Raw genomic sequence first — 20,989 nt, 5'->3', positions numbered from 1 at the left:
GCAGAGGAGAAAGTAACTGATTAGATAAAAATTTTTTGAAGAAGTGTGCATGCACACAAAAGCTTATACCCAAACTTAGTTGGTCTCTAAGGTGCTACTGGACAATTTTTTAAAATTTATTTCGATTGTGTCAGACCAACATGGCTATCTACCTGAATCTTGTAAGTGATTAGATGTCTCAGTAAGATAGTTTCAGGGTATGATGACCAAGGACCTAGTCCTACAGCCATAACTCATTCAATCTAATAATAGCATGTGTCAATGACAATTAACTTGGGCAATATTCGTCTAGACCAAGACCCCAACTTTATTTTGAAATTTAATCTTGTCATAATTTTAACAATACTGAAGTAAAGTTTCAAAGGTATTCCCATTAAAGAAAAATGCAGCCCTATTTATTCATTCCTAGGAGGAGAGCAGAAAAGCCCAGATCCTGCTGTAGGGTTCTTGCCTGAGGGGAGATAAGTATGGAGACTAGAGGGAAGGGAGAAAGGACAGTCCATTACATGTTGCCCTTGTTTACCTGTGTTGGAAGAAAATTCTGGAGTTAAATGAATAGTTGACCTCTGAAGAAATTAAAGTGAGGTACTTACACAGTTTCATCGTTCTTGAACTCCAGCTCCCCATAAGCATCTTCAAAGTCCTCTCCGCCTCCTTTTGCTGTTCCTTCTACTGTTCTAAAAGGGACTATGACTGTACCTCGGGCACCAGACGTCCTAAGGACTTTCACCTCCATTACCCCAATGCTCTCACTGACATGGATCACATCACACTCAAAGGTGAAGATGCCCGCATGGTCATCATCTAAGATAGTCACAGTAGCCACATAAGGAGAGGCCAGCATGGCCTTGGGATATGGCACGTTATTGAACTCCGGAGGAGGATCATCTGTCTCAACCACCCGCAGGTTGCTGAGGCGCACGAAGAAATGCTCATCTTCCTCAAAGATGTCATCATCAATGATCCCTATAGAGAACTCTTTCTGGGTCTCCCCTGACTTCAAGACAACCGTCCCTTCTGTAAACTCATAGTCAGCCCCCGCATTGGCAGAGCCATCCTCCGTTTTATAGTCCACATAGATTGTCTTGGATACGTCTCCTCCTTTCCGAACGACAGTTAGGAGGACAGCACCACAGTTCTCCAGACACTGGTAGGAGCAAGGATCAAAACAAATTTTTGAGATAAAGTCCTCTGGTTCCTCTGGACGCAGCTCATGCAAGCTAGCACTCCTCTTGGCTTGCTCAGCTGCATGCTTTTTAAGGATATTTCCTGCTCCAGTCATCATCCTGGTGGCCTGAATCCGATAGAATGCTCTGCTCTTTTGCTGATGAGTTAAGGCATAGTAATTGGCCATTTCCACCAGCTGGTCTAAGTCTTTCTCTGGGTGTTTTTGCTTCAGATCCTTGAGAATCCGGATCATCTCTTTGCGAGACTCGTCCACCTCTTTCCCCTCCATAGGCACTAGGTTTCCATCTATAAAGTGAGAGTTCATCATCTTACCGTCCATTTCGATCCCTTTGGGATGCTCCCCCTCAGTCTCAATTATAATACCTCTGTGCTTGTCAGTACGGTACTTTTTGTGCATATACTTGTAGAAGAACAGCCTTCTGTCTGCTATCCAAGCCAGGACGACACAAACGGGGAAGAAGAACAGAGTGAGGAGGCCTTCCCATACCTGGACCACGCCTGGAGAGAAAACCGCAAGGATCATGTACAACCAAATATAGGCGAAGATGCTCCAAGCCGCAGTGACAAAGAAGACCCTCAAATGCTTTATCTTCCTCACCTCGCCATCAGGAATGACATAGACACAGATGGCTATGATAATGAACATATTGAAAGCTGCACTGCCAACTATGGTTGAAGGTCCCAGATCGCCAGCAATGAATCCATGGCCACAGACCTCTATCAATGACAGGAGGATCTCAGGAGCAGAGGAACCAAGAGCCATGAGGGTCAAATTGGAAACAGTTTCATTCCAAACGCGGATGGTGGTGGTGGTGGTTTCTCCATTGGGTTTCCTGATGGTAACCTCTTTCTCTTGCGAAGTAATGACCTCTATGGACGCCATGAAGCGATCGGCAATGATGGAGACCCCGAGGAACATATAGATCAGTGCCACAAAGTAAACAATAACCCTCGCAATTTTGTCCCCCAGAGATGGGTTTTCTGGGTACCATATTGGCAAGATAACACCCTCCTTGCACACCGAGGAACCTGAGCATGAAGTGTTTTGTCCTAGGCTGGCTGGATCTGCCCCCGTGCCAGCGTCCACCTGCAGACCATGTAAAAAAAGGACAAAAGTAATGAGCCCAAAACGGAGGAAGGCTGAGCTGGCAGGTTGCAACCTTAACCACGCCATACACAAGATTTAGCTTCTACTGTACAGAGGCAACCGTCTTCTTTCCAGGTTAAGAACCTGCAACAGAAAAGAATGAGAAGTATGAGATGGCAGAAAACAAAAGAAAGCTGTTTCGTACATAAACAAAGTGTTTCACTGCTATTCACCTCAAGTCACATCTACTTATTAAGTACACATGGAAACAGGAACAATATCTGGAGGTGTTTATGCAGCGCAGGCAAAATTGTAGCACTGATGAGCAAAAAATTCAGAGGCCAAATGTTTACACAGATCCCACAGTGACTAACAGTATAGTTAATTTAGATACTGTTTGGATGAAAACAGTTCCCAAACGGAAATAGAATTATTACCAAGGAAACTCTACCACAAGGGTCAGTCCTACCACGATGTAGATAGAGGTGAAAAAATGGCAGCTATGTGCAACCCAATCCTATCCATATCTATTAAGTTCAGTGAGACTTACTCCCAGGTAAGTCTGTATAGGACTGGGTGCAAATCTCCCACTTCCATGGGGGCATACAGGGAATACTACGGTACTTCTTTCCCGCCCCAGAAATAAACTTCCTGGTTTATTTTGAAGCTATTTGGGGATTTTTCCTCATGTGTTTGTGAGAGTTCTCAGATTTCTCTGTATCTCTTGTCAATCACTGTTCTGAATTTATTCACTGACTATCAACGCTGGAAGGTGAGGGCATGCTCATTTCTCGTAAAGCAATTGGTTAGAGGGGTTCCTGCACATTTTGCTTCGTTATTCTCACTCTATAAGGGCTAGAGACTTAAAAATGAAAATGAAATGAAAGCTCAGAGTCTCCCCGCACCCAAATGGCTTTGTCATAAGAGGTTTCCAAGCACACTCACCCCGTGAGATGGCACAGCACTACTCTCTGCTCTAACCACTACTCAGGAGCCCCCCCCACTGTGCTTAGGAACCCCAGATCCTACTGGGGAGACAACTTTCCAGTTTTTGTTCCGGGGCCTGGGAAACTGCCCATCACTGCTGGACACAAGAGTCAGCTCATCTTCTCTGGATTCCCTGTATGTACAAGCCCTGTGTGCTGCCAGAGCAGTCTGTTTCGTGGGAGTTAAGCCACAGTGCTCTAAAGCAACCAGCCAGCCTACAGGATTCTCAATTACACAGCTTATTTTAAACAAGTAATGATCAAGTAAGTGGGAGAGAGGTAAGTAGAGTACAACATAAAAAAGAAGAGTGTAACGGGTAGTTCAGTTAGTTAGAGCATGGTGCTGATAATGCCAAGGTTGCAGGTTTGACCCCCTGCGAGGGACAACTGTATATTCCTGCACTGCAGGGAATTGGACTAGTCAGTGTTCCCCAAACTTGGGTCTCTAGCTGTTTTTGGACTACAACTCCCACCATCCCTAGCTAACAGGACCAGTGGTCAGAGATGATGGGAATTGTAGTCCAGTATAGGGCTTGCTGATCAGAAGGTTGGCGGTTCGAATCCCTGCGACGGGGTGAGCTCCCGTTGCTTGGTCCCTTTAATAGGAACCGCTACAGCGGGAAGGTAAACGACGTTTCCATGTGCTGCTCTGGTTTGCCAGAAGCGGCTTTGTCATGCTGGCCACATGACCTGGAAGCTATACGCCGGCTCCCTTGGCCAATAATGCGAGATGAGCGCCGCAACCCCAGAGTCGGTCACGACTGGACCTAATGGTCAGGGGTCCCTTTACCTTTACCTATATGGTTAAGCTAGCACCTTTAGGAAACTACCCAGTCTAACCAGTATACAGTGGTACTTCGGTATAAGAATGATTTGATTTACAAACTCTGCAAAACCAAAAATAGTGTCTTGGTTTGCGAACTTTACCTCGGTCTAAGAACGGAATCCGAATGGTGGAAGGGCCCTGGTGGCAGGAGGCCTCATTAGGGAAAGCGCGCCTCGGTTTAAGAACGGTTTCAGTTTAAGAACGGACTTCCGAAATGGATTAAGTTCATAAACCGAGGTACCATTGTATATGGATCCTCTGCATGTTCCAACGACCACCAAAACTCTTAAAAATCACTTTACCTATATTTTCAGTGTCAAGGGGGAAAGGATCTCTGGGGAAAGGAAAGGACCTGCAATAGCATGAAGCTGATCACTCACAGACTTTGGCATGGCGGTGGGCTACAGAGCCCAACTTCTGCCTCTCAGTCCAGTCCACATATATCCCAAAACAGAGGTGAGGGAAGAAACAGAGAGAACTTACACTTCTCTGAACAATCTGAGAAGCAGGCTCAAAGCCTAGTTCTTATTACTTCTGCTGTGAGCTACTCATTTGCTGCAAAACTGTATCTATAATTTGCTGACACATAAATCTGAATAAGCCCACCTGCAGGCTCTAGTGGCACATGTCATACATTCTGAACCGCTCACTAGCACCGTTGGAGGAGATTCCAAGACCGCTGCGCACATGGCCAGAGTTAAATAGTTTATATGCATAACCATAGACCAGAAATGTCTCAAATGACTAAAGAATTTGCAGCGCTGGGTATATTCCAGGAATCATTTGAATGTTATCAGTGTGAACAGATGCATCACAAATGGCAGGTTTATCATCATGTTGTGTCATCCGCTTCTACCCCCCAAGCAGGCATAATCTGTCCAGTATCAGCAACGACCAATAATTTTTTTTATAAGCTTTCAGATAAGTATATATAATGACAAGCAAAACAGGAAGAAAAGAACGAACAGCGACTGCAAATGAACAACAACCAAAAAACAAAACAAAAACCAGGCCTGAAAAATGGAGAGAATTGATTCTGTGGTATCAGAATCACAAATCTATATCAGACATCCTTGGGATAGATGAGGACAGAAAGAAGTAACACATCTCCTTGGCATTACACAGATTAATTCAGACATGACATATTCTTTCTGCCTCGCTCTCTGAAAGCCTAGTTATTTATTTCCTTTTCTAATTTGGACCTGACTTTTGGTGTTAGTCTAGGCAGAGAGAGAAGCTAAGGTTGTAAAGCGGATTCTGGGGCCAACCCTGCAAGCCCCGACTCAAATTAATCACTGTAGATAAATGTTGCTGCAAGGTTCCATGACGACCAGCTTTTAAGACAGGGATATCCTTTTCTGTATTCGTGTAGAATACAGTGCCGGGGGGGGGGGGGGGGCTTGAAGATCATTGTCCTCCTGAGGCAGAAAAATATGTGGCTCCATAGATATGCAGCGTTCCACAACATGGGGGGAACTATCCTATGGGCCACAACCAATAGGGTTGTTTATACCCCGCAAACCTCCCAAAAATTGTCGTTAGTTTTGTGTGTGTGGTATCACCTGCTGTGATAGCATGATACCAAAAGGGCTGAGTTGTTGTTTTTTTAAAAAAACAACAACCCCCAGCCTCCTCCCCCATTCAATTTTTACACTTTTTATTGATTTTAATCCCCACACTGATTATTGATTTTAATCCCCACCCCAAGACTTGCCTTTGAGGTGGTCTAGAGTGAATATACAAATGCAGCTGAGCAGAGAAAAATCTACTTAAAAACATGCTTGTCACCTGATGTGATGGTGACCTGCATGTGTGAATTGTCCGATCTAACACCACAGATGGATCATCTTTATCACATCACCACAAGCAGAAGGGTTTTCTGTGGTGTGAGTTTACACATTCAAGCTGCATGTTATCTTGTGTCAACTAATCAAGTAACGGGCTGGGAGGGGGGGCGGGAATCAAGCAGCGCACATGCATGTGTGAACTGAAGAGGTGCTGCTAGGTAGATAAAGGACTGCAGGAAAGTTACAATCTCATGGCCAGCACAGGTTTAACACCACAGGCAGAACTCGCATCCCAGATACAAAAGCAGTTCACATGTTAATTTACAGCTCACATGTTCATCGTAGTTCTAAAAGAGTTATGTGAATGCATACGTGATCCCGCTTCTCAACCGTTTCAGTTGTTTTTAGATGGATTTGGAAAGAAAGAAATGGCAATGTTTTAATTGGCCAGGACAATTTGTTTCCCACAGATCAGGGCAAAGAGATGGAAGAGGAAAAGTTGAAGGGGTGAGCTGTCATTTGCGTAGGTGCCACACAAATCGTGCTATTCATGGGAACAGGGGGTGCTCTCTCCCGTTGATTCAAAAACTCTGCATCAGAACAGAAATGTCTATCTCAATAGCCTGCTTTTAAAATTGACCTCATACGAAAATTGTCCTTCTGGTTAGAAGGCAGCAGAGTATTTGCATTCACAATATACTGCGGAATTAATTACCGGCTTCTGTTTCTAAGCTGAGAGGTAGAAGCAGCAGAGCCTCCTGTTTTCATGGGCTTTGTTCAAAGCAAGAGAGCAAGATCAAAAGTTCGGGTGTGTTTTGTGTTCCCTGTGCAGAAAGACTCACCAGAGAGCAATTTTTTTCAATAAAAACCACATTGTGAATGTATTGCCAACAGCTGAAAATAAATATGTAAATTAAATAAGAAAAGCTGCTTTCACACAGCTCAGTTCTCTTGCTAACAGTATGTGGATATTAAAGCCCACATTAGGAGAGCTCTTCTTATGCATAATTTGCATGTGCAATTACTTTGATTGCACTGTACATTGCATGATTATGCACATACGGATTGTACCTGCAAAAAACAACAACCTAGGCTTGAATTTCAGCAATGGTATCTGTACTTTTCTGCAAATAAACCGACAAAAATTCTTAAGAGAAAGGCAAGGTTTTTTTTTAATGCATTATAATTTGTAATCCAAATTGTCACCAGAAATTTATTATGCACTTACTTACTATATTTTTACGCCATCTTTTCCTCCAAGGATCTCAAAGAGGCACACATGGTTCTCTCCTCCCCGTTTTATCCTCACAACATTCCTGTGAGGCAGGTTGGGCTGAGAGCAAGTAACCCAGTGAGCAAGTAACCCAGTGAGTAAGTAACCCAGTGAGCTGAGTGGAGATCCGAACCCTAGTTTCCCAAGAGATAGCCCAACATTCTAGCCATTACACCACACTGGCTCTAAACCCTAGAGAAAAATTTCGTGTGTTGGAAAGAGCCATAAAGAGAGGATTTCTAGAATGTTCTGCTAAACAACTAGTAATCAGTGACTAAAAGAAAACAAAAGTCTTGAATTTCTACATACAGTATCCTTTTTCACAACGTTACAGCAGTCGTGATCTCAACTAGATATACTGTATGTAACAACCTGGATCTCTAGAGCAGCCTTTCCCAACCTGGTGTCCACCAGACTTTGGGACTACAATGCCCATCGCCCGTAACCATTGGCCATGCTGACCAGGGCTAATTAAAGAGTTGGCAGTATGAAATACCAGGTATGGGGATGCCACTCTAAGGGTGTGAGTTGCAACAGGATTTCTAAGAAAGAATGTGAGTTTAGAGATGAGGTTCTCACATTCCTACCAGGCCAATGTGTGGAAAGGATCAAGAACAGCTGAGCTATGCACAACTCTCAAAATTATCTTATGCTATTTGAGGGAAGGAAATCATCCAAAGGATGGGATTCACTATTACCACTATTACTATTACCAACTCCCTTCGCCCGCTCAACAAAATACCCTAAACCCACCCCAAAATGCCCACCCCAAGTTGATGGGCATTGCCATTCAAATGCCGTGCATGCATCACATCAAGTGATCAATGCTACAGTGTGGGGCTCACTCCCCCCTGCATTATTTTATTCAAGTTGGCACCCCTGCTGTCCATCATTTTGCATCCTCCATAGATCCCCATCGACCCCAAACAATTGAAGCAGTGTCATACCCCTATAATCAGTTGTGGCTTCCCCCAAAGAATCCTGGGAACTGTAGTTTGTTAAGAGCACTGAGAGTTGTGAGGAGATCTCTATTCCCTTCACAGATTTTCATTTAACATACCAGTATTCTTGAGAATGTCAACCTATAAACAAATGGCAGACTCATTCTTCAAGCGTAGATATTTATGCAGCCAAAATGGAAGGTGTCAATAGGCTTGTAGAGGCAGGGGGTCCCAACGTTTGCAAAAATAAAATAAAATAAGGGGGTAGAGTCTAATGACTGAGCATGCTCAGTGGTCCACAACTGCTGGCTATTATTATTATTATTATTATTATTAATAATAATAATTAGCTTTATCTACCACCCTTAATCAAAAGATCTCAGGGCAGTTTAGAAGAGAAAATTGCAAGATAAAAACACACACAAAAGTAATGAAAACAAACACAACAAAACAATAGCCCTCTCCCCTCCCTTAAGCACATTTAAAAGGCTGTAGAATATTAATGAGCCAAACACCTGGTTGAAGAGGAATGTTTTTGCCTGGCACCTGAATATATATAAAGAAGGCATCTCCCTAGGGGGAGCATTCCACAAATGGGGAGCCAGTGCAGAAAAGGCACATTCTCGTGTTTCCACCCTCTGGATCTCACGTGGAGGAAGCACACAAAGAAGGGCCTCAGGTGATGAATGCAGGTGAGTCTGAGTTGGTTTATATGGGGAGATGTAGTCCTTGAGGTATTGAAGGTGAAACAGGGAAAATGGAATGGAGTATTCAGGAAAACCAGGTATGCCTGGTTGGCGGGAACCCTGAATATGAAAACTCCGCACTGCAACAGTTTGTTACAGGTCTCACTTGTAAAATTAATAATAATAATAATAATAATAGGCAAAAATGCTAATCAAAATATAGAACACCTAAAATAACCCAACCATTACAAGTGTGTAAAGCAGCTCTAGCATCTAAGGGTCCTACTGACTTCAGTTAAGCTTACACTCCCTTGTAAATGCACAAGAGATGGAAGCCTGAATCTCCGCAACTGTTTTCAACAACCTCTGACATCAGGAAGAAGGTGGAGCCAGGAGTTTGTCTTGTTCATTTGCTGTCACAATCATATCACTTACAAATATCTTTCAGCTCAGTTCTTAAAAAAAAATATTTTAGGACATGCACAGCTCAGATTGTGGACAGTGCTCAAAAAGGGATTGTGTCATTTTAAGCCTGAAGCAGGGCATGAATTTAAAAACAGCACAATGCCAGATGCTCACTCGGATGGATTCCTAAAGAGGTTCACGGCAGAAAGAAGTCTGGCAGGTCGGCTGCTCTCTTCACCACCAGCCTCGGTTCTGGTTGCTGTGGGAAATAATCTTTCCACTATGCCTGCAGTGGATAGAGGACTAGCTGGGCTGGAGAGACCACTGTAGCATAAATAGCTAAAGGCAGAAAGGGCTCCTGCTTTTTCTCCAGGAAAACTAAAACCTGAAATTTGTTTGTTTAATAAATGCTGCTTGGATGTAGGAAATGTCCAGCACCACATATCTAAACACCACCATGTCCTTTTTGTCACAGAAACTGTCATGTGCGCAACATCTTCCAAACATATCCGAATGTGGGGAAAACACTGGGCTTCTCCCCTCCTTCAAAGGAGATTTTCTCCACGTAGAAACATGGCACATGGCTTGACAGGCATATGTCAAGAATGCTTTGATGGTGTTTCCTGCTTGGCATGGGATTGGACTGGATGGCCCTTGTGGTCTCTTCCAACTCTGTGATTCTATGATTCTACATATGAAGTACTAAGGACTGCTGACTTCTTAAGAGCAGGCTTCTCCAACCTGAAGCTTTCTGGTCATGTGGCCAGCTTCTGGTGCAACAGAACACTGTGACAAGTGCCAGAGAGCATGGAAACACTGTTTACCTGCCTGCCACAGCAGTACCTAATTATCTACTCGCAATGGTGTGCTTTTGAACTGCTAGGTTGGCAGGAGTTGGGACAGAGCAACAGGAGCTCGCCCCATTGTGGGGATCTGAACCGCTGACCTTGAGATTGGCAAGCCCAAGAGGCTTAGACCACAGCGCCACCCACTCCCTTACCAACCAACTAGGGTGGCTATAAAAGAGGATTAGACAAATTAATGGAGGAGAAGACTACTAACCACCATAGCTCTGCCCTGCCTCCACAGTCAGAGACAGGAATGCTTCTTGAATACCAGCTGGTGGAAATGGCAAGAGGAGAGACACAGATTTTATCAAGCCTATTCAGTTAACTTCGTGAGTATGGCTAGAAGCTGCTTGCTGGTTTCCCCCAGACATCTTCAGCCAGTGGCCTGAACCAGCAGGCTCTTTTCATGTTCTTAGAGGTCTCTACTTAAAAGCACCTTCAGAAATGAAATGAAACTCCCTTCTTTGCCTTGTAACACTAATGCAGGGGCAGGAGATGTTTGCAAAGAAGCATTGACAGATGGGTAGGGAGTACATAAGTATTTCTTTATCCATAACTATTATCTGAAAGTGTATTTCCCTTCCCTTCCCAACTGCATTCCCCCATTTTCTGCCAGTCAGCTCTCAGACCAGAAATAGCAGCCCAGCTGAGAAGGAAAAGTCGCTTAGGGGAGGGGATGTGTTGGAATATTATTACTAGGAGAGGGAGGTTAAGCAACTTCTGCCCCCAAATCTCCCCTGCCTCCTCATCACTGTTAAGTGGCAAACAATGTTTGGTTTGTGTGTGCCGAGTCAACACGCAGTTCTGTCGCCTCAATTGTGAATCACTGGCCGAGCAACGTACGGAATGGCATAGAATTGTTATTTCAAAGAATGGATAAACACAGCACTCACAAGAGAGAGACAAAAGAACAACCGCCTCCCAAAGGAGAAAGAAAGATTCTGTTGATTTCTGCAACAAACTAGATGTACATACAGTATTGAGGGTTGTATCCAGTTGTGTCCCTCCACTGGTGAAAGGCTCTTTGCTTCCATGAATGGAAAGGAGGAGGAGGCAATCTTTGCAAATCCCCCCTTTTTCCTACCTCCAGATGTCTCCCACCCTCCAAAGTAAATTTTGAGATGCAGAAGGATATAGAGGGAAGGGAGAATCAGTGAAAATCACACACACACACACTTTCATTCATGGACTCCTACACTGGATCCAAGAGGCTTTCATCAGTGGAGGAGCACAGCTGGATATGGCTTTGAAAGACTAGACTTGACTGATTTTATCATAGTTGATTGACAGGGTGTACACCCGCATGGTATTTATACTTTCTCTGGCTTTGTGTTTCTCTTTCTTCCTGAAACATTTTTATAAACAGAAATATGCAGACTTAAGGATCACTTGACATGGATTTGTTACTCTTTCACACTCTTTCCATCACCTTTTTCATATGTGCAATCAAGGCTGTATAAGGGAGGCTATTCACTGCCCTTTCAGCACCTGCTTCTGGCTGAAACTGGGGGTTCCAATCCTCTTAATTTATTGTAAGGGTCTAAAACAAAAAGGGTGGTTGTGCTTCCAGGGTCAAAACCACACATTACGCAGGAGAACCATGACAGGGTTTTCTAACTTGTTTGGTTCATGAAACGCTTGCCACTGGGTTTTTGTTTCCTAGGGTGGGAGGAGAAGAGATTTCCCCAAACTGCTATTTGCCAAGGTGCTGTTGACTATGGGTTTCTGGATTGCGATCTGGGACGATGCTTGTGATTGGAAGATGCATGGGGGAAGGAAGACATTTAGATACCCCTTGCCTCCCCCATCTAACTGCTCCAAGAACAGTGGCAGCCCCCAGCAGAAGGATTTCAATAGAAAACAAACGCTAGGAGATCCAGTTGCCCCAACTTTGCCACCACCCTGCAGCTCTGCCACATCACACAAGCCACTACACACACACATATGGCGGCCAAAGGTATTTATAAAGCAAACGAGTGACAGAAGGCTATAGTTATTTGCACATCCTCCCCACTGCAACAGCATTTAAGAAGAGTAATCTCACTCCAATGTACTCCACATCCTTAATTTGCCAGGTGTCTTGCTTCACATTTGCCTTCAGGTAAAACATCCCAAATGCTGGGCAGACCTAGTCAGAATTTTATTGACACACGGGGCCGGGTTGGGAAGATCAATTTATTTGTCTGCTTGATGAGAGGTGTATACTAGCCACTTTCCACATCCTAACAGCAGGAGCCAATTGTTAAGTATAAAAGATGAAGTGGTTGTCTTTCCCTCAGCATGACCCTGTGGCACTCTTTGCAGAATAGACTCTCCAGGGAAGAAAGAGCACCTGGAAGCAAGCTGGCTAGTCCTCATGAACTCCCAACAGGAAGCTTGAAAGCCTTTACTTCCTGTTTTACTTCCTTCATGGAAATGTTTTATTCTTCTTAAAAGGAGGGGGGGAAAGGAACAGAAATGGGTTGATTTATATATTTGTTCAAAACATTTATATCCTGCCTTTCCAATACCAAACCTTCAAGGTGGCTTACAAAATCAATAAAAACCATTTCACAATATAATCCACATAAAAAGATCCAATTAAATGTTGCAGCGGCAATAGAGTAGGATACTGTCACAATGTCATTCACTAAATGTTCAGGAAAAGAAAACAGCTTTATCTCGACACCTAGAAGACGGAAGAGGAGATGCTGAGTTACTATTTCTAGAAAGGTTATTCCGTGATCATGGAGCCAGCAGAGAAAGCCTTAGCCTGAGTCGCCAGTCAACTAGCCTTTGCAGGTAGGAGCACCGGGAGGCAAACCCACTCAGTGAACAGGCAAGTTGGTATTAGAAAAGGCACTCTGATTTGCAGCTGGAAAGCAGGGCCTGAAAGATGAGGTTCAGTTTACAAGTAGTGGGTCCCATTGTTGTTGTTGTTTAGTCGTTTAGTCGTGTCCGACTCTTCGTGACCCCATGGACCATAGCACGCCAGGCACTCCTGTCTTGCACTGCCTCCCGCAGTTTGGTCAAACTCATGTTCGTAGCTTCGAGAACACTGTCCAACCATCTTGTCCTCTGTCGTCCCCTTCTCCTAGTGCCCTCAATCTTTCCCAACATCAGGGTCTTTTCCAAGGATTCTTCTCTTCTCATGAGGTGGCCAAAGTATTGGAGCCTCAGCTTCACGATCCGTCCTTCCAGGGAGCACTCAGGGCTGATTTCCTTAAGAATGGATAGGTTTGATCTTCTTGCAGTCCATGGGACTCTCAAGAGTCTCCTCCAGCACCATAATTCAAAAGCATCAATTCTTCGGCGATCAGCCTTCTTTATGGTCCAACTCTCACTTCCATACATCACTACTGGGAAAACCATAGCTTTAACTATACGGACCTTTGTCGGCAAGGTGATGTCTCTGCTTTTTAAGATGCTGTCTAGGTTTGTCATTGCTTTTCTCCCAAGAAGCAGGCGTCTTTTAATTTCGTGACTGCTGTCACCATCTGCAGTGATCAAGGAGCCCAAGAAAGTAAAATCTCTCACTGCCTCCATTTCTTCCCCTTCTATTTGCCAGGAGGTGATGGGACCAGTGGCCATGATCTTGGTTTTTTTGATGTTGAGCTTCAGACCATATTTTGCGCTCTCCTCTTTCACCCTCATTAAAAGGTTCTTTAATTCCTCCTCGCTTTCTGCCATCAAGGTTGTGTCATCTGCATATCTGAGGTTGTTGATATTTCTTCCAGCAATCTTAATTCCGGCTTGGGATTCATCTAGTCCAGCCTTTCGCATGATGAATTCTGCATATAAGTTAAATAAGCAGGGAGACAATATACAACCTTGTCGTACTCCTTTCCCAATTTTGAACCAATCAGTTGTTCCATATCCAGTTCTAACTGTAGCTTCTTGTCCCACATAGAGATTTCTCAGGAGACAGTGGGTCCCATAAGAATGAGTAAATTTTCCTCAGATCACAAAGTGGGTCTCACTTCAGAACATTTGAGGAGCCCGGGTTGAACCAGCTTCCAGGTGAGCAGATTTAGTTAAACGGATACCCTTCTGAACATACAAGGTGTGACCAGAAAGTTCGGTGAATGGTGACAGAAATCGGACAGCGAGAAATATCCGAACATACAATCGGCATTGGAAACCCACGAAATGCTCACAATTGTGTGCGGAGATGAAGCTGTAACTTGAAAGACAGCGTATGAGTGGTTTAAAGCATTACCGTTAAGGGTGGCAAACCATCAAAGACGACCTTCGGTCTGGTAGACCATTGACGAGCAGAAAGGCTGCAAATGTTGACAGAGTTCGTGAGTTTTTGTTGTGGGATTGGCGTTTGTCTGTCCAAATGATGGCAGAAGAATTGCATATTCCGCATGAAATTGTTACTGAGGTTAATGAGTTGTCCCACCCTCCGTATTCTCTCGATCTGGCCCCACCAGATTTCTTTCTTTTTCCAGAACTGAAATCTGCACTGAAAGGGCACAGATTTTCCAACATTTCAAACGTCCATGCTGCTGTGACGAGGGAACTGAAAGCAGTACGGAAAGAGGACTTCTCCAGAAGCTTCCAACAGTTCTACGAACGTTGTCAACAGTGCATTATATCAGAGGGGGCCTACTTTGAAGGCCTGTAAGGCATGTACCATATGTTCGGATATTTCTCGCTGTATTCACCAAACTTTCCGGTCACACCTTGTATTTATGTGTAAACATGAGGTAGAGTTCAACAAATGTTAAATTTCGCTTGCCAAACAAAACAATCCTTCCTCTTCTCCCCCATGCTCTGTTCTAGGGGGTTCTCCCAACCCCGCAGAGCCAATTCTGGAGATGCAGAGGCAACCCAGAGGGAGGAGGAGATGGGAAGTCCCACTGCACAAGTGTAAGTACTTGTCCAATGGAGCTTCCGCTGATGGAACGGGAGGAATCCAACCAATGACTCCTTCGGGTAGTGATAAAGCGGGATATCAAATCCAAACTCTTCAATGGACGTTTGTCCAGCAGGAAGTGGCATGAGGCCCATCAACATATTTTATATAAATATTCCAAAGCTGAATGTGAAGCTCCCTGTCAAAGGCTGTAAAGGAATATACCTCAAACTGTTTTGCAGATTTTGTGTTTCTTCTGAAACGATTTGTTGGCTCCAGATCTGAAGCAAGATGCTGCCGATACTTCTCTCTGTGCTGTGTACTATCTTTAAGACCTGCTGTAAATACCCTATCGGTTCAGCATTGCTCAGTCCCGACCCAGTGCTGAATCTGACTCGATCCATTAGTTCTACAGATATTAGCTCTTTGCAGCCCATGACAGAAGCTTGTGGCTGTTTTGTGGTACCCTCTTAAGTAAATATATCAAGGACCTGGAGTTTATGGCAATGGAATTTCAAGAGCTGTCTGGCCACCCATATAGTCTGCAGTAGCAGAATAAAATAAAAATAGCCAGTGCTGGAGGGCTAAGCCAGAGTCAGACACCTTGACAATTCACAATGATTCAGATCACGCCAATCTCTTCATTTTAGCAGTAGCAAAATAGGAGTTCTGGGGGTTTTTGGGGGGGAGGGGGTTGTTGACAATGAAATGCATTTCTGATTTATAAGCAAACAGCAGCAGGAGGAATTATAGGGCGTAAGAAAATGTTTTCCATCCCTTTTGAAGGAGACAGCAATTGGAAGGAGGCAATTTCAGTGGAAGGAGGCAATTTCAGAAAGCTATAGACATTTGAATAATGGCTTTCTTTTGGGGTTTGATTTTATTTTTTCAAGAAAGGCTACCCCCTTCCCCTTTCCTCAGCGAAAAGTGCAGCTGAAGGAAGTGATGCGCAAACACGCACATACCCATTAATCACTGTGGCAAATCTACTAGCGGGAGCCGCACATTTGCAAAGAGGGGGATGTAGTCATTTTATAAATATTTAAAGAGTAAGGATGCAAGAACTTCTTTGGCTCAGTCATGTTCTTAAGAAAAGTAATTATTTACGCTGAAGCTTATGCTGTGCCAAGCAAACACATGTGCGACATGGTCAGAACTCCGTATCTCAAGCTTTGGCAGGAGCAATTCCGCACTCCCTGCATTACCCGCTCAAGAACACACTGTTTGAATTCTTAAAACGCGATGCAATATTTAAGAGCTGGGCCGCACAATCTGTATTTATTCAGAAGTGAGTTCCACATTACTTATTCCCATGTAAATGTCCGACCCCATGCTCATTTACTTGGGAGCAAGCTTCATTGCACCTAATTTTCTTACATTTGAGTAAACGTGCACAGGTCGAAGCGGAGGTGAAAATGACGGGAATAGATGGAAGCAAGGAAATAGAAAAGAAAGGTGAGGGGCAATATTTTCAGAGGGACAAAAGAAAGAACCTATTATTTAATTCTCAGCTGTAAATTAAAATGCTTTAGAATGGTTTGTGAAGCAGGCAGAGTGCTATGGATTGTTAGCCAACGCTCGGTGGCTTAGCCCTATTAGTGGGGATTTTGCAGAATTACTGAAATTGGAGACAGAAGAGAACTATTAAGCGTCTGTGGCTCCCATCCCTCTTCCCCACAGCCCTTTCCCTTCACAGCAGCCAGGACTGTTTTGTCCCTTAAGCACACTATTTTTCTAATGTGTTGTCCTTTTTACTTTTCTATTACCCACAAGAGGACGATGCCACATCCTCCCCAGGAGACTAAACTCACAATCTAATTTATCACAGAGATTTGGACTTCAGCCTTCAGAATGAAAGTAAGCAATTGCATTTTATTCCACCTCGTTATTTCCTACTTGGTACTTTCCGACAGTCTCTCATTACTTGGCATTTAACACTCTATAGATACTTCTGGAATAGAATTGTCATAAACTGGAATGGGCATCCCTTCATCAAACTAAAACATATTATTTCCATAAAATTTTTATCAGCCAGCAACCTCGCCATCTGGATCATTCTTCTTTCAGGGTTTTCTAATTCATCCCTCATGTTTTGCCATTCAGAAACTATGGGGCAGAGTACATGTACTGGTAGCTATGTAGCTGTGCCTTTAAGTTCAGAGTTTTTAAATTAAAAATGCCAGTGTGGGGCCCCTGATCAGGACCATACTGAGGGGCAGATTAAAGCCCCGCCTCAGGATCCCAATTCACATCAGAGGCCCTACACTGGCAATTTGTGTAAAAAAAAAAAACCACACCCAAATACCGTACTTAAAGGAACAAATACATAACTAAGGCAATGCGTAGTTTCGGCCCTGGTGCCTGAGGACAAAATGGCGCAGTTCAGAAGTTACCACTAAGCCAAAACAAGGCTTAGCACAAATAAACAAGTGGGTTTTCAAAGGGAAGGCTCCCTGGAACATGCAGGTTCCACTGTGCTCCTCTCCCAGTCCTGCTGCAGCCACACTGCATAACTCTACACAATGGTTTGGCTTGTCCAAATCTGGGCTTGTGGTTCGTCTCCCCCCCCCCCCCGGTTACAGCTTATGGTTTGTCTGGAGTGCAACAAACCACAAGTTTGAGTTTGGACAGAATGCCAAGCCAGACCATGGCTTAGTTCAGTGGTTCCCAACAGGTGGTCCGCGGACCCCCAGGGGTCCGCGAGCTATGCCAGAGGGGTCCGCAAGATGCTATTAGAATAAAAAAAAATATTAAATATATTTCATATGATAACAGATTTTTTGTTTTGGCCGCTTCCTACATGAGCAGAGTCTAGCGCAAAACTAGAATTAGATAGAGGCAGTAGTTCTGCTGTATGCCGTTAGGTGGTGCTTTACAAACACTACTGTTTTGCAAAGAGGCAGCGCACGCATTCTACTAACGCTCACCTCCCCAAGATGCTTTGCGCGCGTCGGCTTCATTTGTGCGCTACTGCGCAGGTACCCTGTCTTCTCCATTCCCCTCCCTCCTCCCTGGCACGCGCTGCCTCTTTGCAAAACAGTAGTGTTTGTAAACAAAGCGTTGTTTTTCGCGGAAGCTACAGTTCGCGTAGTTAAAAATGGAACGTTGGTTAAAAAGTGGTTCATCTCATTAAGAACTGAAAATTAAAACTAACTGTATACTGATGGAGTACTCTGTTGTAACTGTAAAAAACATATAAATATAAAATATAAAAAGACTCTTAATTTGGCTCTCACTTTTTAATTTTAGGATTAGGAATTAATGGGGGTCCTTGTCACAATAGCGGCTCGATGAGGGGTCCTCGAGAAAATTTTGTTGGGAACCCCTGGCTTAGTTAATGCAGCAGCTGTGATCTATATTGACACATTTGCTCATTCATGCTAAGCCATAGTTGCTTAGAGTTAAACCATGCTTGATGTACAAACTGACTCAGTGGCTTTCCAGAGGTTTGCCTAATGCAGGATAAGACTAAAACCTTCAACCGCAATTACATGGCATGGCATCTTTATGTGTGCAGTCCAGTCACAGACAGGGTCAAATCTTTTAGTGGTGCTGCCTTCTGCAAAGTGCAATCCTCAGAGCAGGTGTGGGGAGCCTTTGGCCTTCCAGACATTTCCGGACTACAACTCCCATCTGCCCCAGCAAGCATGGCCAATGATGGTGGGAGTTATAGAATTGTAGAATTGGAAGGGACCTCAGGGGTCACCTAGTCCAAGCCTCTGCAGCGCAGGAATCTTTTGCCTAATGTGGAGCTCAAAGCCATGACCCTGAGAGAGTCTGGAGGGCCACAGGCTCCCCACACCCTCCTTAGAGGGCAATCAGTAGCTGTAGTCCCTAGTCATGTGGCCAATCTGTATAAATATTATGAGCTGCCCAAATAAAAGAGCATCAAAAATTGAGAGGGAAGATGCAAGAGTCAGCAGTACTTCCCAACTTGTAACCCAAAACACCTTTAGCTCCCTGGGCTTACACTCCCTCTAACATTTCTCCAAAGAAAATAGGGACGTCCTATTCCATAATGACAATTTTACTATTTATACCCCATACATCTTACTGGGATGCTCCAGACATTTTGGGCAGCTTCCAACATATATAAAAACATAGACCTTTAAACAATTTTAAAAAAACCTTCCCTATACAGGATTGCCTTCAGACAGCTTTGGGGGTTAGATAACTCCATACCCTCCAACATTTCTCTGATGAAAATAGGGACATCCTAAGGAAAAGTGGGACATTCCGGGATCAAATCAGAAACCAGGACAGCTTCTCTAAATCAGGGACATCCTTGGGAAATAGGGACACTTGGAGGGTCTGGGCTTATAATATCCAACAGCTGCTACTACCAGCTTGGAAACCAGCGGCACTATAGGATCCTCCTAACGCTTTAGAGAAGTCCCACCGTGCTACAGAACTGCCTCGAGAAGACCAGACCTCATAAATGTTCTTGCCAGTGGCATTTCACATGGAGTAATATCTATGAGTCCATAGAAAAGCTGCGTTAATGGGTGGAGCTCATTATTATAAGCACAGATGTTCCGAGAGTGCAGCAAACAGAACAGCCAAGCCCTGACTGGAAACTCTTACAGAACTGGCCAGCCCTTCCTCCGACTGAGGGAACATCAGCGATGGCCAATTGAAAAAGACACAGATCCTAATTTAGAGGCAGGAGCAGGAATTTGTTTATCTGACTTTAGTTCACCAGTGTCACGTCCTCATTCCATTTCCATCACAATTAACCACAGACATTTTGTAACTTCCACTAAACCCATACAGAACTTGCATATCCAGCATTTGAGAGATTTTCTCTATAGCCGGTATGTTTCCCTAGTTTAATGTTGTTTCCTTCTTCTCCTCACGTAAAATATCCCTCACCCTGCATATTGCTTCCACAGCTTCACTGAAGCTTGCAGCCCCTCCCACATTATTATCTTCAAGATTAATTAATTGAATCTTTCCCTCTTTTAGCTAGTTAATGGTGGAAAGGAAGCCTTGGCTTGGGCCAGCCTATGCGGCTCCTCGGCAACCCTTTTTTCAAGGCAGTGGCCATTGCCTGTTGCAACGCAGCCCTTTAGCCAATGTTTAGACGCTCTAAATATGCATCTATATGAGCCAATTAGAATTAATATCTCAGGTAAGCTTTTGTGGCACATGGTAACAGATACTCTCTCTAAACACCACTTCATCACAGTCGCTGAACTTCTCCGACACACTCATTTTGCAATTAAGTTTTCTTTAGTGATTGAGTAGTTCATCTAGCATGATTAATTTCTTATGAGCCCAAGCTGCTTACGCTCATGGCTTTTATATATTAGATGCTTATGGATTTCTTTCTTAATATTGGTTCCCATTATTTAACTGAAGTCAGATTAACCATGCACGACTAGCAAGAATGAGATTGCACGAGGAAAAATATTAAGTTCGGCAGTCACGTAAAATTAAGAGTTGCCACCCCACCTAGACCGTCCTCCCTTGCTCTCCCTCATACATTAATTTATTTAAGCACAAGCTCATTAAAAGTTGTTGCAATACCTTAGCTTGGCAACTGATAATAGAAGGTGGGAAATGGACAAGCCTTTTAAAGAAAAGTGTCAGGCAATTAATATTGGTCAGGGGACACTGCGTATTTTGTAAAGTAGGAAGGGCAAATATTCTACAACTCATTTGTTTAACCAACCCATGCCCTTTTGGTCTACAGTCTTATCAAAGGATGCTGGGGAAACCTAGGGTTGCCATATTACAAACAGTGAAAACCTGGAAAAGTTGTCCAGCATTTGTTTATTTCATTTTTGCCCAAAGTTGTTGAGCTTTTTTGGTCAAAATATTGAAGTAATTCCGTTTTTGAATATTTGTATGGAAAAATGGCACTGCCAACATAAGCCTGCCATACATCCAGATTTTCCTGGGCATTTTCCCCAATTCCCACCCGGACACTGCTGCCGACTACAGTATTCCAAATATGTCTGGGAAGATCTGGATGTATGGCAACCCTAGAAACCTTACAAGTCTTTTATATTCCTATGCAATCACTTTTTCTAGTTGTTGGCAACCGTCTGTCTCAAGAGACAATGGAGTGTGCCTCTAGGGATGAAGTCAAACTGCTGGAGAATCACAGCACCTGCTGT

At 43.8% G+C, this 20,989-nt stretch overlaps 1 protein-coding gene across 3 annotated transcripts in view; it reads right to left on the bottom strand.

Annotated features, from left to right (window-relative positions):
* SLC8A3 (solute carrier family 8 member A3) overlaps window positions 1-20,989 on the bottom strand; it is a 161,628-nt gene that overhangs the window by 122,511 nt on the left and 18,128 nt on the right. For all 3 annotated transcript variants that reach the window (XM_035113366.2, XM_035113403.2, XM_035113377.2), the window contains exon 2: window positions 594-2,419. In XM_035113366.2, the coding sequence (XP_034969257.1) occupies window positions 594-2,362 (1,769 nt within the window). In that variant the 5' untranslated portion in view covers window positions 2,363-2,419. The remainder of the gene's footprint in view (window positions 1-593; window positions 2,420-20,989) is intronic.

This window comes from Zootoca vivipara, chromosome 1 (genome assembly GCF_963506605.1).
Source record: "Zootoca vivipara chromosome 1, rZooViv1.1, whole genome shotgun sequence".
NCBI lineage: Eukaryota > Metazoa > Chordata > Lepidosauria > Squamata > Lacertidae > Zootoca > Zootoca vivipara.
This window is presented reverse-complemented; position numbering and strand designations above follow the sequence as displayed.